Genomic DNA, 16437 nt, shown 5'->3' on the forward strand with positions numbered 1-16437 from the left:
AGCTACAGATGCAATGCGGGTAGATGGGATTGGTGTAGATCAGTATAACAGGCAATATGGACATGGTCGGCCAAAGAACCTGTTCCTGCGCTACATGACTCTGAGTTATCTTTTCCAGCCAGTGGATTTGGAGGCAGTGCTGGTGGTATTGTTCCAGTGCTTTGAGGTGCCTGCTATAGGTAATCTAAGTCTCAGAAGCATACAGGAGGGCAGGATTCCAGTGGACCATGAATATTTTGCTAGGTTTGAGACCTTGATCATTAAACAAATATCAGTTATAAAGATCATCAAATGCAACCCCAACATTGAGTGACCACAGAGGCTCCCCATCCCACTTTATAACCCTTCCTCTCACTTCACACCGCTATCGTACCTATGATCACAGAGATGCCTGTTGTCAGACACAGGACTCTTCCAGTCAGCTTGTAGCAATTACAAAGAGCATAGCTGCAACCTCAGCCAAACCCAAGCTCACCAACTAACTTAAGGCAAATGATGCAGGCAGGTGCAAAATACCACATTCAATACAATGTGGTTTTAATGTTTTGAAATGGAGTGGTACGAACAGAATCCACTGTGCTTTGATTAAAAAAATCAGAACATAAATGGCACGAGCTGAGGGTCTCGTTAGTTTAATCGTATTAACAGATTATCAAGAGGTGTCCATAAAACATCTGCAAAGAAACTAATGACTCAGAAAAGTTACTGTATAGTAAATGAATTAGAAGTAAAATATAATAAATGCTGCTTTTTAATGCTGAACTTAACCAATAGACTCTGACCATTATGTAACATGTGGAAAAGTCATTACTAAATTTGAGGCTGAACAGGAATGATGCTTATTTGAAGTTCGGAAAGAAAAACACTGTTGGTTTTGGAGTCCCGGAGAACAGAGTGGCATGGGAATTCTCAAGTGGCTGAGCCACTGAGACATCCAATTGTCTCTGGTGGTTAAATATCTTTCAAAGCTCTTGACATCTGAGCACTGGTTGCAGAGGGTCCTCTGTAGGTCATCTCACTCATGAGGATTGCTTTCTTTGTCGACTTTACTTTGTAAATTCAATGCCCTCTTTATGCTGTGACTCTGGCGTCACTGTTGTGTTGAGAGTTTCTCTGTAATTTTGATAAAGGTGTTGCATATCCAGTTCTGGTGCTGGAGAAAATGATATTGACAGAACATTTTTGCTCTGTTGGCACTTTATTTGTACCTCTCCAAACAGCTCCTTTAATCTACCATTATTTTGAAGTGAGGTATCCATTTTATCTTTCCTGATGAAATGAAAGTGCCCCCTTGTGATTGTTTGTGATTAGTAAGCCTCTCACTGGAGGGCAGAGCCCCACACTCATGTTTGAGTTGCCTTCCACGGTTCTTTTAAACCATCTCCTTCTACATAGCAATGTAAAGAATCGTGATCAAAGGTTGCTGTTCCAACCACAGATGTTAGGGTATGTTGAGTTGGAAGGAAAAACTAAAATATGACACTTTATGTAGTTGCAGTTAAGGTTAAATTGTGTGGGTGTAGGCTACGTGGAAAGCAGGAGAATGGAGATAACCTGGTTTTTAAATCCTGGGGACAAATTACAGCTAACCCATACTACAAGAGGATTGGACTACCCACCACATGTACAATCCTGCTTAATGTTACTTTCCTCTCATTTCACCCATGGATGATCCAATCCTAGGAATCAGGTTTATTATCACTGACATATGTGGTGAAATTTGTTTTTTTTGTGGCAGCAGTACAGTGCAAGGCATAAAAATCACTATAAATTACAAAACTAAATAAATAATGCAAAAGAGGAATAACGAGGTAGTGTTCATGGGTTCATGGACTGTTCAAAAATCTGATGGCAGAGGGGAAGAAGCTGTTCCTGAAATGTTGAGTGTGGGTCTTCCGGCTCCTGTACCTCCTCCCCGATGGTCGTAATGTGAAGGGGGCATGTCTCGGATGGTGAAGGTCCTTAATGATGAATGCCGCCTTCTTGAGGCACCGTCTCTTGAAGATATCCTCAATGGCAGGGAGGGTTGTGGCCGTGATGGACTTGGCTGAGTCTACAATCCTCTGCAGCCTCTTTTGATCCTTACTTCCTGATGTTTCCATCCATGAAAGCCACCCTGCACACTTGTTACCTGGAGTGCCAGCTAATCAATGTGATGACATATTGACCTCAGTATGTTTTATTCAAAAAGGGAACTGTATACTTAATATCAAAGAAGCCCAACCCCCAAGGACAGCTGAGGTACATGTCCACTGAAAATCATTGGATGATACTGCTCAAAGGCAGGTTATTTGACTCATTGCACTTTCCATAACTCTTTGAAAAACCTATTCCATCTGAATATCTCCCCTGCTCTCTCCTCATGGTCCTACAAAAGGTTAACTTATCTTTTCTCTTTCCTGACAATTTCAAATCAGTTTAGATAAAACCTGGTGTACACATTAAATAGGATACACTATTCCTTTGTATCACTCACTTCAATGTGTCTTGCCATTCATGCTCACTCACTCTTGTGAGTGCAGCCAATTAGCAGCAGCTTTAAGAAATCCAGCTCTGGCGGTGTTGCCTCATTGATTCCCCTTCCTGGAGGTGACAGGCTGTTAACATCCATGTTCCTCAATGATGTGACACAGTGACGAGCCTTAGTGCCGAAAACGTGGCCTGAAGTGACAAATTCCTCTGAACACTGGTGCCAATGATGGTGATTGTGCCTGAATTCCCTTCACCTCCATCAACTTCCAAGACCTCCCATCTCACTCCCAATCTTGCTTTCACACCTTCCTCACCACTCTCCTGACTGACTGAAATCCTCCCTCCCACTTGCTGATGCTACCTTGCTGGCCTACCCTGGTCCTCAGCTTACAGCTGGCACATCTCTTTCCCTTGGTCTCCACTACGCCACCTCCACTGGGATTAAGCCTCTGACCTGGTAGCACAAGGGCAGGGTTCATCCTTGGGTGCTAATGAAATGCAGAAGAGAACCCTTGGTCAAAATGGTTGTCAATGTATTAATGCTGTGATCATCTACTGCCTGCATTTGGGTCCACTTGAACTTTGAGGTGATTGTATTGTGAATCACAGAGACAGCACCGATCAAGTGTTTTGTATCTCTCGGTAGAGGTGGAAAGTAATCATTCTTCTGTATTCAATCAGGCTTAAATGCATCACCTAAGGAGAGGCATAATGCTCGAGTTTAACAAGCGATGCTTAATAAATAAAAGCAGGCAGGTGCTCCACTTACAGGTTTAACCAATTTCTGCCACTCTTGCTATGTTTCATACATTAACATAGCTAGTCAGAGCCAGACTGGGTAGGTGATCTTTAGATCATGCTTCCCAATAGAAAAATAAACATAGTTCTGTTCCAACAACTATACAAACATGTAGGCTTTCTGCCAAATGATCAGCATTTCCATTTGCAATGTCTTTAGAATACAACATTGTTGCAGGACAGATTAAACTGGAGATGTTTTGCGGACAACCTTTCAGAAAAAAAGATTGGTTTGAAATCATGAGACAGCAACACTGATGGAGCATCTTCACCACATAGTCTGCAACAGGACTAGATTGGTCTTCACCACCTCTTTCATCAAGCCCTATTGCCTCTTCTTTGGCTTGGAAAATACAGTTAGGCTTTTCTGAAGAAATTTGCAACATCTTACTTGAAAAGGAATTCTATGATGGCACGTTGCTGTTCTTTTCCTCTCTGACATTCATTTATGCAGTGATTTTGGTTGGAGTAAATATAATCAATGAGGAGTGATTTAACCAACAACCAAAGAGTGGCCCAACTGTGGTTCTAGACATTTTTTAACCAACAAAACAGCAAAGTACTGCACTTAATGTGGTATGAAAATCATCCACGTCCGTCCTCCAAGTTGCCCAGAGCCAAATGCACCATCTGGAGTGTGGCAAGCCAATAGACCAAGAAAGGTCGTCACAGGGTCAGTCTCAGTCAACAACTAGTGGTGTTGCAATGGTTCTGTAGCTTGATGGCACTCTGTGTAGGTTCAGGAAATGCTGATGGGGAAGTAAATAGCATCATGGAGCAGGTCCTTCAAGCCTTCTCTGAACTGGACCCATTCCAGTTCTCCAGATTAATAACGGGGAATAACTTGGAGATTGCGCTTTGGAAAGTGATACTCAGGAAAGTGAGAATCATTTGGCTCAGTTTCAGTTTACGAAAATTGGAAGCTCTAATCTGATCATAATTGGTGTTCTTAGGTCAATGCTGAATACTTCGCTGTCCTAAATAAAAAGTGTTGTGAATTGTGTTTCCAGCCTAAATTGGAGATGACAGTCATCTGCACAGATGGGAAATGGAACCAACAACTCCAGTGCGAGCCAGTAGACTGCGGGATCCCTGACCAGTATCATGTCTACCCTGCCACCTTCTCCTGCCCTGAAGGAACCACTTTTGGGAAGCAGTGCACTTTTCAGTGTCGACCCCCTGCCCATCTCCGAGGTAAGAAAAGACGGCTGTACGTAAATATACCAGCTGCTCCCCCATTCCTCTACCCTCATCATCAAAAAAAGAAAAGTCTTCATTATCCCCGTGTTCTCACTTGCTCCATGAACCACCAGCTAAGGAGCCAGAATCTCAACACAGATGCCTGAGGATGCCTAAGGCAATAGCCCAACTCATAAGTGCTGTCACTACACTCCTCATGGATAAGATAAGAGATAAGATTTCTTTATTGGTCACATGTACATCGAAACACACAGTGAAATGCATCTTTTTGCATGGAGTGTTCTGGAGGCAGCCCGCAAGTGTCGCCACGCTTCCGGCCCCAACATAGCATGTCCACAACTTCCTAACCCGTACATCTTTGGAATGCGGGAGGAAACCGGAGCACCCAGAGGAAACCCACGCAGACACGGGGAGAATGTACAAAATCCTTACAGAAAGTGGCCGGAATTGAACCCAGGTCACCGGCGGTGTAAAGCGTTACGCTAACCATGCCTGCCCTGAAAGTGTGAGAGCAAGCCATGAGCCTGGAAGCACTAGACTAGCCCTGATTGATACACTGCACAGAATGTGTGTGGATTTATGCAGGTGAGTGACAAGGTCTTACCTCCCCACTAAAATAAAAAATACTACCATCTGCAAACTCTGCACAGTCCATAAAACTGTACAGTAAACTAATATACAACTGCAGATCCAGACAACTGCATCCTTTGAGTGTCATGTTCCAGAGATGGGGAGGGAGGAGAAGGGTTGAATAGATAATTCTTTTGGCATCAGTAGACCCATTAGTCAACAGCATGATGTGAGTATTACAGCCCATTAGCGCTCTCTGCTTGCACCTTCACCACCCAGTACTCAAGGCCAAGAATCTCTCACTGTTGTTTGAAGGGTTTTATACACATAGTTAAACTTTATTATTTTTAATCATGTTGCTCCCATCAGGATTGAACCAGGAGGAGAAAGTGAAAATATGGCATTTGCCAGATTTTGAATTAAGCAAAGACTATTTCCTTTTATGAGGCACTGACAGGGTTGCACATCTGTCGTGGTCACACACAGATGTGCAAACAGTAAAATAAACAGATGAGGGGCAGACACACACACACACACACACACACACACACACACACACACACACACACACACACACACACACACACACACACAGAGTTAGATTATCTTGCCTTCTTCCTTACCTTTTGCATCCTTGGGGATGGTCTAAATAACAGAAATGAGAGAATAATATTCAACTAATTTGACATTTATGTTGCTATGTTCCTAAAGTATTAATTAAATATTATGGCACTGGAAGCAAAATTCAACCAAGACTACAAGATTTGAAAATAAACTTAAAAGCAGAAGGATTGTAAATAAGGTGCCACACAGGAGCACAGATTCCAGGAGGAAGTTTTCCTGAAGGATAATGAAAACAGAAAATGCTGGAAATACTCGTCAGGTTGCATCTGTGGGAAGGGAAATAAAGTTACCATTTCAGGTCAAAAACTCTTCATCAAAACTCGGAAGGAGACAAAACTACCTTCTGATTAAGGTTCTTCGACCTGAAATGCAAATGGTTTCTCTTCCCACAGATGCAGCCTGACCTTCCAAGTATTTCCAGCATTTTCTGTTTTTATTTTAGATTTCCATCACCTGTAATTTTTTTTTATTATTGTCCTCAAGGAGTTGTTTACTTGCACAGAACTGTGTGTGTGGGAAGCTAGGGGATAAGCCAAACAGACCAAGACATGACCAAAGGGTAAATTGCAGGCTGACTGAGATCAGACAGCTAATGAGGCAACAACACAATGCATGACTGTACCACCAAACAGATGATCAGGACATACTTTTGGTGGCACACTCATGCTTTATGTTGTTGTTTCCTTTGCTTTGTTCATAACTTGTACAACATATAATTTAAAACATGGTTTAATAATAATTTATCAGCTGTCGACAGAATGACAGAAAATATAGTTGGTTTGCAGATTTGGGAACTGGCTGATCAGTGATTAGATACAAGGGGCAGGATAATTCTGTCCAGAAAGGAATCTGTGCCAGTCATTTTGAACACAATTGAATGGCCCCAGTTATCTGCCTTTGCTTCATAACACTTGAAATCCTTAACCCACCGAAACCCATCGATCTCAACCCTGAAATCTCCAATTGCCAAAGCAGCCACAACTTCTTTGTGAAAAAGAGATGACGCTGTCTCACTATGAATGGAGCTGAAAACAGAAAATGCTGGTAATACCAGATACCATCTGTGGAGAGGCAAGCAGGGTTAATGTTTCAGATCAATAATTCTTCATCAAAACATAGTTCAATTACAAAAACCTCGCAGGATTTTGCTTTGAGATTTTGCAAGATTAACTCTGATCTCTCCTCAGATGGTGTCTTATCTTCTGAGTACTCTCAGCTTTTACAGGTTGTATTTCATATCTACAGCAGTTGCAATGTTTTCATTTGATGAGATGAAGTTGCCCCCAGCCTGGAAAGTGGAGCAAATCTGTGGAGAAATTACAGAACTGTGCACAAAAGCTGTATGTAGAACATAGAACAGCACAGCATGGGAACTGACCCTTCGGCCCACAGTTTCCATGCCAACCATGATGCCAATCCAAACTAATCCCATCTGCTTGCACATGATCTATATTCCTCCATTCCCTGCCTAGTCATGTGCCTGTATAAATGCCTCTTAAATGTCGCTATGATATCTCCTTCCACCGCTCGCTCTGGCAGCGCATTCCAGGCACCGACCACTCTCTGTGTTAAAGAAACACTTGCCCTCTAAATCTCCAAAATGAGCCAAGGTTGGCCATGTTTTTGGGAGAACACTTGGGGAGCAGCAATCATCAGATCATAATGTTTAGATTAATAACGGGGATGAGCAAGGAGAACTTCCAGACTGGAGGAGGGCTGACTTTAATGGAATGAGAAGGGACCTCAGTATGTCAATATGGAGCCAAATGTAAACAGGTAAAAGGAAGGGTCAGTGACTACTTTTTAAAGAATAGATGTTTCAGGTACAGGCTAGGTGTGTTCCCACAATGAAGGAAGGGAGAGGAACCCAAGCTCGAATTCCCTGGATGGCATAGAATGTAGAGAAGATGAGGGAAGAGAAAAGAAGACAATGTGACACGTCTCACATGAATGGTGAGAACCAGGGTGAAGATCATAAGCTGAGGGAGGAGGTGGAAAGGCAAATGAGACAAACAAAGACAGAGTGTGGGGGGAAAATGGAAGAAAATACAAAAGAGAATCCTAAGGTCTTTCTTTGATAGGTAAAAGCAGGGAAGTTATGTTGAACCTGTACAAAACAATTGACATTATAAGCTTAATTCTGTTTGCCACACTTTAGGTGTTTTGGGTCCTTGGCAGCAAAGATTTACTGGAATGATTCCAGGGACAAAGGATTCCAGCTTTTAGGTTACACTGGAGGAGATGAGGATGTTCTTGAAGCAATAGAACATAGAACAGTACAGCACCAGACAGGCCATTCAGCCCATGATGCTGTGTCGATCTTGATGCCAATTTATAATAAATGTCCTAATGTCCTGCTCCTGTCCATATCCCTCCATTTCCTTTACATTCATGTATCTATTTGAAAGCCTCTTGCACTCCACCAAACTGCCTGCTTCCACTACTGGTAACCCATTCCAGGCACCTGCCACTACCATTCTCTGCGTTAAAAACTTGCTCCTTATGTCACCTTTAAATTACCCCCCACCCCCAACCTTAAAAGTATGTCCTCTGGTGCTTGAAATTTCTACGCTGGGGAAAATATTCTGACAATAAAGATTAATTGGAGATATGATAGAGGTGTACTAGATCATGACTGATTCACATATGGTAAGTAGGGGGAAGATGCTCCTGTTTAGAAGTTGTGCGGAAGGTACAAGGTAATATCATGTAAAAAAAAAATTTTACTCACAAAGTGGGCAGAACCTGGAATTTGCCACCTGTGAGGATAATGGAAAGCGAATTTGGGCCTTCAAAAGGGAATTGGATAGCCACTTGAGTGAGAATGGGGAAAGAATGGGTCTCTCAGATTGCTCGACCTAAATGGGCCAAATGGCCTTCTTCTGTACTTAAAATTTCGATGAAGTTATTGGTCAGGATTCCACAAAGAGCTTTGCAGTTGGCCGCAGCAGACCTGGACTGGAAAGGTAACAAGTAGGGGCAACATTGATTTGCAGGGTCTCTATTCTGCATCTCTTGCTGGGTCCATGGAGAAGGGGTGAGTGGAAAATCATATCCAGTTCTAGAGCTTCCCATTGCAGCTCACAAAATAAGAACAACTGGTCACCTGAGGTTAAAAACAAAATAGAAATGCTGGGGATACTCAGAGAGTTCAGCAGCATTTGTGGAAAGAGAAACAGAGCTAACAGTTCAGATAAGTGACCATTCGTCAAAACTGGGATAGTGAGGGTAGAGTGTGCTTGAAGTTGAAGAGGGGGAGCAGTGGAGAGAACAAAGGGAATGTCTGTGAAAGAGTGGAGACCAAGGTTGTCCAGTGACACAGTTGGTGCGACCAAAGAGTGGGACAGGACAGCAAAGACTCACATTGAGGACGAGGAATGAAGAATGGTACAGCAGCAGTCAGTCAAACCTTCTCACAGCAGTGACGTGATGGGCTCTCACCCTGTGAGCAGGACTTTAAACTTGTTCTTTAAGATTGCGCAACCTCATTCAGCCTGCTGCTTAAATGCTTCTGATAAAAGTATGTTAAGTAAAAGTTTCCCCTCCTGCCCCCTCCTTCCTACCCCACATCCACCCACGCTGTATGTATACATTTCTTTCTGTGAACAGCCAAGTGCGTCAAGCTGACAAGTTACTTTTTGGAACCAGTCAGCCTAGAGCAATAATAATAGTTTTTTTTAATCATGAGTAACTTTAAGAAAGTTGTCGGAAGACTCTGCCAACAAAAACAAACAGCCCGAGGCTCAAGGGTAGAAAATGGGATAGAGTTTGTATAAGTGAATGTCTTTAGATACATTTTGTGCTATAAAACAGTGTTTAGTTGTGGTTTGTAAGAGCGTGTACAGGATACTCAATTCTGGGGGAGCTGTGAACAATTTGCTTTCCAAAATCATGTGCCAGCAATTCCAACAAGGTTGCTTTAGTTTCTTGTCAATGAGGTTTCGGACTGTGCCAAAAATGAGTCTTCCATTTGGACTAATGCAGTATGCTGTTCTGCAGGGACCAATAACACTCTGACCTGCCTCGACGATGGACTGTGGTCTTTCCCCGAATCCCTCTGTGAACTGATGTGCCTGGCTCCTCCTCCCGTGCCCAACGCCGTGCTTCAGAGTTTGCACTGTCAACAAGATGGGCACAAGGTTGGGTCGTCGTGCAAATACAAGTGCAGGCCAGGATACCACGTCCCCAGTATTTCAAGAAAGATAAGGAAGTAAGTGAAATCATTGTGTCATGTGTTGACAGGTATGTGTGCAAGTGCACACGTGTGCATGCAGGTGCATTTATGCATGTTTGGGCATTGCATACACATATGTTCATGCATGTGAATGTACATGAGTGCATGTGCATACAGGTGCATGTGCATGTGTGCAGTTCTCTTCATGTGGCAATATGAGTGTTTCCATTGACGTGAGTAGAGACAAAGTCACCAAGCTGTCATGAGATGTAACATATGTGTGGGGAAATCATGCAAAATGGCTGATGGGTAACCTGCAGCTCATTTTGGCACTCAAGACGGTTTTTTTTTGCCTTCAATTTCAATGAGGAAAAGAAGGCTGGTGATTCCCTCGTACCCGTTTAGTGTGACAACCCGAGATGAATGTTATACCCCCTGTGGGATTGGCTCCTGTTGCATGATTACATCAATTTCTTTATACCTACAAAGTGGATCCCTTGTGTTAGTGTTTACGTCTGAAAGTGAGCTCATAAACTGGTTAAAGGTGTTGGAGTTATGAACTAACAAATAATTAAGGCTTTCCTTTTAAGCTGTACCACAAGAATGCAGAAAAACATTTCCTTGCATGCTAATGCAGTACCCAGTGCCGTAATGTTAAAGCTATTACAGGGAAATCACATTGTTTTTGGCAGCTAGATGCCAGACTCCAATGACATTACCTTATTTGGCTTGTGCAATCACCAAGAACTTCTTTGATGCTAAATTCTGTTTTAATTAATATCAGTCACTAGTCTGAGAAGCACTGTTAGATTGTTACATATGTCAAGCTACAAAGAGCAGCAGCGAACATGTTTCCCAATCAGTAACTAAACACAGATTCTCTCAGTGTTGAAGAAAATGCTTATTTCTATTCTTTAAAAATATTAAAATTAATTCAGCATGCTAATAGCTTTGCTGCACAATGGACAGAAATGAATCCTCAGGGAGCTGACTGACTAATGGCAGCTGTTTTGCACTGACTGACTTTTAGTCATGGTGAGCACTTAAGAAACCTCATGCATATTTAATTAAATGCATGTTTGTAATGAAACTGATAGATTACCTTAAATCAGAACCAAATTCCTTCGCTCGCACCCCCCCCCACCCCCAATTCCACCCTCCGTCCACCTCTACCACCACCTGCACTGACTTGAAATTTTATTTTTTCATTTCTTTAACTGTAGCTTTCAATATTTTGCAAACAAACAATTAATTCCAACTGCCTTTGGGGCATGAAATATTTTCCTCAACACCCTGTTCAGAATGGACAATAAGAAAGCGGCCAGGAATGTCACACTCAAAACCCATACAAAGTTCCTCTTGAAAAGAGTTTCTAGGGCTAAGGTCTTAGCTGCCTGTTATACTTTCAGCAGACATTATCACATGGCACATGGCATGATTTCACAATCCCACAAGGCGCAAACCTGTGGCCTCATCTCCAACTCCTGGAATCTCAGGATTATGGAATTACCCCTCACCACTTGAAGAGCAGAGAGTTCGCTTTGCTGCTTGGCCAACTTTTTCCCTTCAAATCAGAAGAACTCAACATTGAACGAAAACAGATTTTCTTTAATTAGGATTAAGGTAGAAAAGCACTTGACGGTCAGCATAGCTGTGATGTGCCAAAGAACCTGTTTCTGTGCTGTATGACTCTGACTAAATATTACTGTTTGTAGTAAAATGACTTTGTACCTTTTTCATTTCCCCAAAGTGTTTATTTTCTTCGCAAAAGAGGCACTAAAACCACTGGGTGAAATAGAAATTCACAGAAATTACTCCACCGAAATTCTCAGAGTGCATCACATATTTTTTAGAGAGTGATTACTTTTTATATTACATCAATCTTAATTATTACCCACAAACTGCAGAGTACATTCATATTTGTCTGAAAAGATAAAAATAAAGAGGGAAAGAGTGAGAGAGAAATATTTTTTTCTTCTGGAGTCATATGAACAGTTTTGAATAAAAGAAACCTAATCTTTGGAATTGGAGGATTCAATCAAGATCTCCTCTCTCTTGAGTTTAGATCTCCTGAAAATACATCTTAGAATAACAAAGCATATTTATTTGGCCATTTCTGTGAAGATTGAAATTAAAAATGGTCTTATGTATAGGGCTTTTGTTATCTCACATCAACTCCACAGTGTTTATACTGTTCTGTGTCAAAGAATCTGTGATGGAATTAGGAGAGCTGGATATATCAGCTCCTCAAAGGCCATCCCTGATGAGATATTATGTAAGATTACAATGGTGTCTATTAGGTTGAAACACTAGATTTTCATATGGTCCAAGCCACTACTGTTCTAACGTTTCAATTGCGTTTATTGAATGGTATAGCTGAGCTTGCCGAGGATTCTGCTGTGGGAATAAAGAAAACAAATGTAACAAAGTGACTGGAAAGAATCAGCGGATATATACTGTTCTTCCCATGAGCACAAATGCAGAAAATACAAATGTGAAAGCATCAGCAGATGACAGGGTAGCTCACTGTATTGGGGTTCTACTGGATGAGAGCTTTCCTTACAATACGCTGCAGTAGGGGCCTTTGGACTCAGCAGGACTGTGACAGAAGTTGATGCAGCATTACATTTAGGGAAGTAATTTTCCTTTAGAGCTCATAGGCAAAATTAGTCCATGAGCATGCACCAGCATCTCCTGTAGCCAACCATTAGCAGCAAAACCAATGGAGCAGTTCCAGTTACTCTCACACCCAGACGAGGATAACTGAAGGAAAACAAGCAAAGCATCAGGCAGTGGGTTTAACAGGATTTTAAAAAATAATGATGAGCTGAATGCACTTGTAACTACCTTCGGTCCATAGCAACACACCCTGTTAAAAATCAGTTCCATTCATTACCCAACAGCTGTCCTTTGGAAACACACTAACTGGGACGACCACTCAAGCAACTGTCAGCCAGGTCCACTTACTGTCAGCATCCATGCTCATTAGGTTTGACAAGAAAGGAAACAATCCCGGGCACTTTTGCCAGACTTTAGAGGGGAGCAGGAATTGTTGCGTAAGTTAAGGAAGAAATACCATTTTAAAACAGAAAGTCACAGCAAGTTTAACTGTAACATTGAAAAAAAGCAAATGAAATGTTAGAACAGTAGAACTCAGACTATGTGAAAGTCTGGTGTTGCATACTAATAGAAAGCAATGTAACCTTTGCATAATACTTTCATAATATCTATTGACCTCTTAATTCACTATGGATTCCACTTTAGGACTGTAATTTGATTCAGTATTTATATCCTGCTGTAGAATGTGACCATACTTTTGCTGAAATATTTCATCAACAGAAAGCATAAATGTCAATTTAAATTGTTCAGATTTAAACCTTACAATTATTGAGGACTTTCCCTCTATTTCTATTCAATGCTGGAAAATGCTGGTTAAAAAAAAAATGCAAAGACCCAGAGTGCATGTTATTCAAAAATGTGAATCCAGTTTGCAAGAGGACGTTATAATTTAACCTTGGCAAGCTGCATCCTCATTATGTTGGATGCCAGGCTTGCTGTTGTTTCCCAATTGAAGAAATTCCCCCCAAACCTCAACCCCAGAACTTCTTAATTCTTCTCTACATTCCACACTTTTCAGCTACTTAGGGGTAGAAATTCAGCCTCCGTTGTATTCACTCACTGTGCCACTTCATGCACTGTCGAGGCAAAAGCCATTGAGGATGGAAACAGGCCCTTCGGCCCACTGAGTCCATACCAACCATCAAACACCCATTCACACCAATCCCACATTAACCCATTTTATTCACCCCGCATTCCCTTCAATTCCACCCAGATTCACCTATGCACCAGGGGGAATTCACAGTGGCCAATTAACCCTGCAAACCTGCAAGTCCGTGACATGTAGGAGGAAACTGGAGCACCCAGAGGAAACCCACGAGGTCACAGGGAGTATGTGCAGACTCCACACAGACAGCAGCAAAAGTCAGGATTGAACCCGATTGCTGGAGCTGTGAGGCAGCGGCTCGACTCACTGTTCCTCTGTGCTACTTCCTTCTGAAGTTTAGCCCTATTGCTTTCATCAGCTTCTTCCCCTCCGCCATCAGATTTCTGAACAATCCATGAACCCATGAACACTAACTCATTATTCCTTTTTTTGCACTATTTATTTAGTTTTGTAATTTATAGATTTTTATGTCTTTGCACAGTACTGCTGCCGCAAAACAACAAATTTCACATCATATGTCAGCGATAATAAATCTGATTCTGATGAAACCATGGATGAATTTCTAACCTTGGACTTGCATTAATTTACAATACATTTCCCAACTCAACCCCTTCAGTTGCAGCTTAAGCTCTTTCAGCCGAGTTCAGTATTGCCACATTTCTCCTTGCTTTTTAAAAAACCGTCCACAAGACTACAGTAATATTTTCTGGACATCATCCAAAATTCTCCTCTTAATCAGTACAAACTTTCTCGTGCTCCCCTCCACCCCTCTCACTTCCCCATGTTCCTATTCAATGAAGTGCCTTGGAGTATCTTAAAAGCAGCAGATATGCTGTATATGCTATTATTCTGCGCAAAAACACGACAGAAAGTGAACAGTTTTTAAATCTGCTTTGTGAGATTAATTCAGTGATTTTCACATGGCTAACTCTTCATTGTGACCAGTTTCCTGATTTTAATTCTCAAAATTTTAAAGGCGGACCTTCAAGACAAAGTGTACAGAGGATGGGAGCTGGCAGCCAGGAGTATGTGTTCCTGTTATGTGTGAGGCAGTCCCAGCAAAATTTCATGGGTTTTACCATTGTACAAATGGCTTCCAGTTCAACAGTGTCTGCTGGATAAACTGCAGTGATGCCAACAATCAGACTGTAAGTAATGAGAACTGCAAAAACTTTACGTGTGGAGAGTTAGAAAATTAGCTTTTAAGTAGGAAAACTGTAAAGGCGAAACGTTACCGCCTGTTGGAGAAAGGAACACTTCCTTGCTAATTTTACCTCACAAAATTTTAACAAGGTTTTTTTTCCCCTGTTTTATGAGGGTTTCTCTCAGCAGACTGACTCACATCACTGTCTGAGACTTTCTAATGTGCAATGCAAACAGTTTTTAGTGCAGATGGATGCCATTTGACGGAGGAGTGGTTAACGGGGGATTTGCTCTGTTGGACAGCCCCTCGGGCTTCACGATTCCCAAGGTTTTTATCAATGACAGTGCGGATGATTTTATTTCCAGTGGCCGGAATTGACATCTCAAACAACACTTTGAGGTAAACTTTACGATGTAGCCATCCTAGAGCAGATCCACCTGGCAGAATGTATTGGGAACCCAGGGAGCCCATTTCTCCAGGTACTTCTATAGCGCTCTACATTGAAAATAATGAATCCTACAGATTTAAAAGCAGGCAAGATCTACAGAATGTCTAAATGTTGCATCTGTGTGCTGGAATGTCACACTTAGTTATAAATACAGAACAGTCTTTTAAAACTATAGAAAGCCAGCCACTTAACACTCAGGGTTATTGTTCTGGATTCTGAAATTCCTTAGCATTTTCCATTTCACAAACATGCCCTCAACAAACAGCAAGTACACTTTGATTGATCTTAAACTGCTTGTTAGTTTTAAAGGCGTATAGAATAAAAATACATGGTGTATTTCTCGGTACAGAATTGATGAATTGCAACAACTGTGCATCAATTTTAATTGTCAATTGAACTGATTCATGGAAAGTCATTAATGGTTTGCCATACTCTCTGAAAGAGAAAATTTTGAGGTCCTGGCCTTGTTAAAATCTAGCAGGTGAAACTTGCCCAGCAAACTAGCCAGCTGGCAGATTTGCTACCCAAGGATCAACAAGATCAGCCATAAGTGAACCATGAGATAGGGGGAAAGGTCTGAGACAGTGCAGTAACCGAGGGCCCTGGAGTAACACCAGAGTTCATTCAATCCTTCAGCAAACACTTGTACCAGAGCTTATTGGCTTCATCAGCTGTGGAACTATTATGCAGGACAAAGCAGATCACCTGACAAGAATCAGTAGATTCCTTAATCAGTGCACTGAGGCATCAATATGTGTGATCTACATGCTATAGTAAGTCAGCAAAGTTCTTTTGACAGCACCTTCCAAACTCGCACTTTCTACTAGCAAGAAGGACAAGTAGAGCAGGTACATGGAAACACCATCACTTGGAGGTTCTGCTCCAAGTCACAAACCATCCTGATTTTTGAAATACATCGCTGTTCCTTCACTATCGCTTGATCTACATTCTGTTAGTATTGAGATCAGTCAAGACAAGGCTGGAATAGTCAACACTGGGAGGTTTTAAAAATGTATATTAGGGGTTCAGTTGCATGAAACAGAGGCAAAGACAGGCAGTTAAGAATGTGGAAGTAGGCAGTTTTAGGTGTTGGAGTGAATATGGGGACTTCTCAGGCACAAATGGGACTGCAGAGGCGATGGAATCAAAGGTGAGGGAATGGAATTTGTGGCGGAGGCCCAAGACAAAGGATCTGGTTTTGGCCGATCGCCAACACTGCTCCAAAGCCAAGATCATACAGCCCTGTTAGCTCAGCACATTTCAGAGTTTTACTTTTCCTGCAT

The 16437-nt window shown here is 41.9% G+C and overlaps 1 protein-coding gene across 4 annotated transcripts in view; it reads left to right on the forward strand.

Annotated features, from left to right (window-relative positions):
* pappaa (pregnancy-associated plasma protein A, pappalysin 1a) overlaps positions 1-16437 on the forward strand; it is a 275180-nt gene that overhangs the window by 181732 nt on the left and 77011 nt on the right. For all 4 annotated transcript variants that reach the window (XM_052037112.1, XM_052037114.1, XM_052037113.1 and 1 more), the window contains exons 15-17: positions 4281-4464; positions 9664-9874; positions 14539-14710. In XM_052037112.1, the coding sequence (XP_051893072.1) occupies positions 4281-4464; positions 9664-9874; positions 14539-14710 (567 nt within the window). The remainder of the gene's footprint in view (positions 1-4280; positions 4465-9663; positions 9875-14538; positions 14711-16437) is intronic.

The sequence above is a fragment of the Pristis pectinata genome, chromosome 23 (genome assembly GCF_009764475.1).
Source record: "Pristis pectinata isolate sPriPec2 chromosome 23, sPriPec2.1.pri, whole genome shotgun sequence".
Classification (NCBI taxonomy): Eukaryota; Metazoa; Chordata; class Chondrichthyes; order Rhinopristiformes; family Pristidae; genus Pristis; species Pristis pectinata.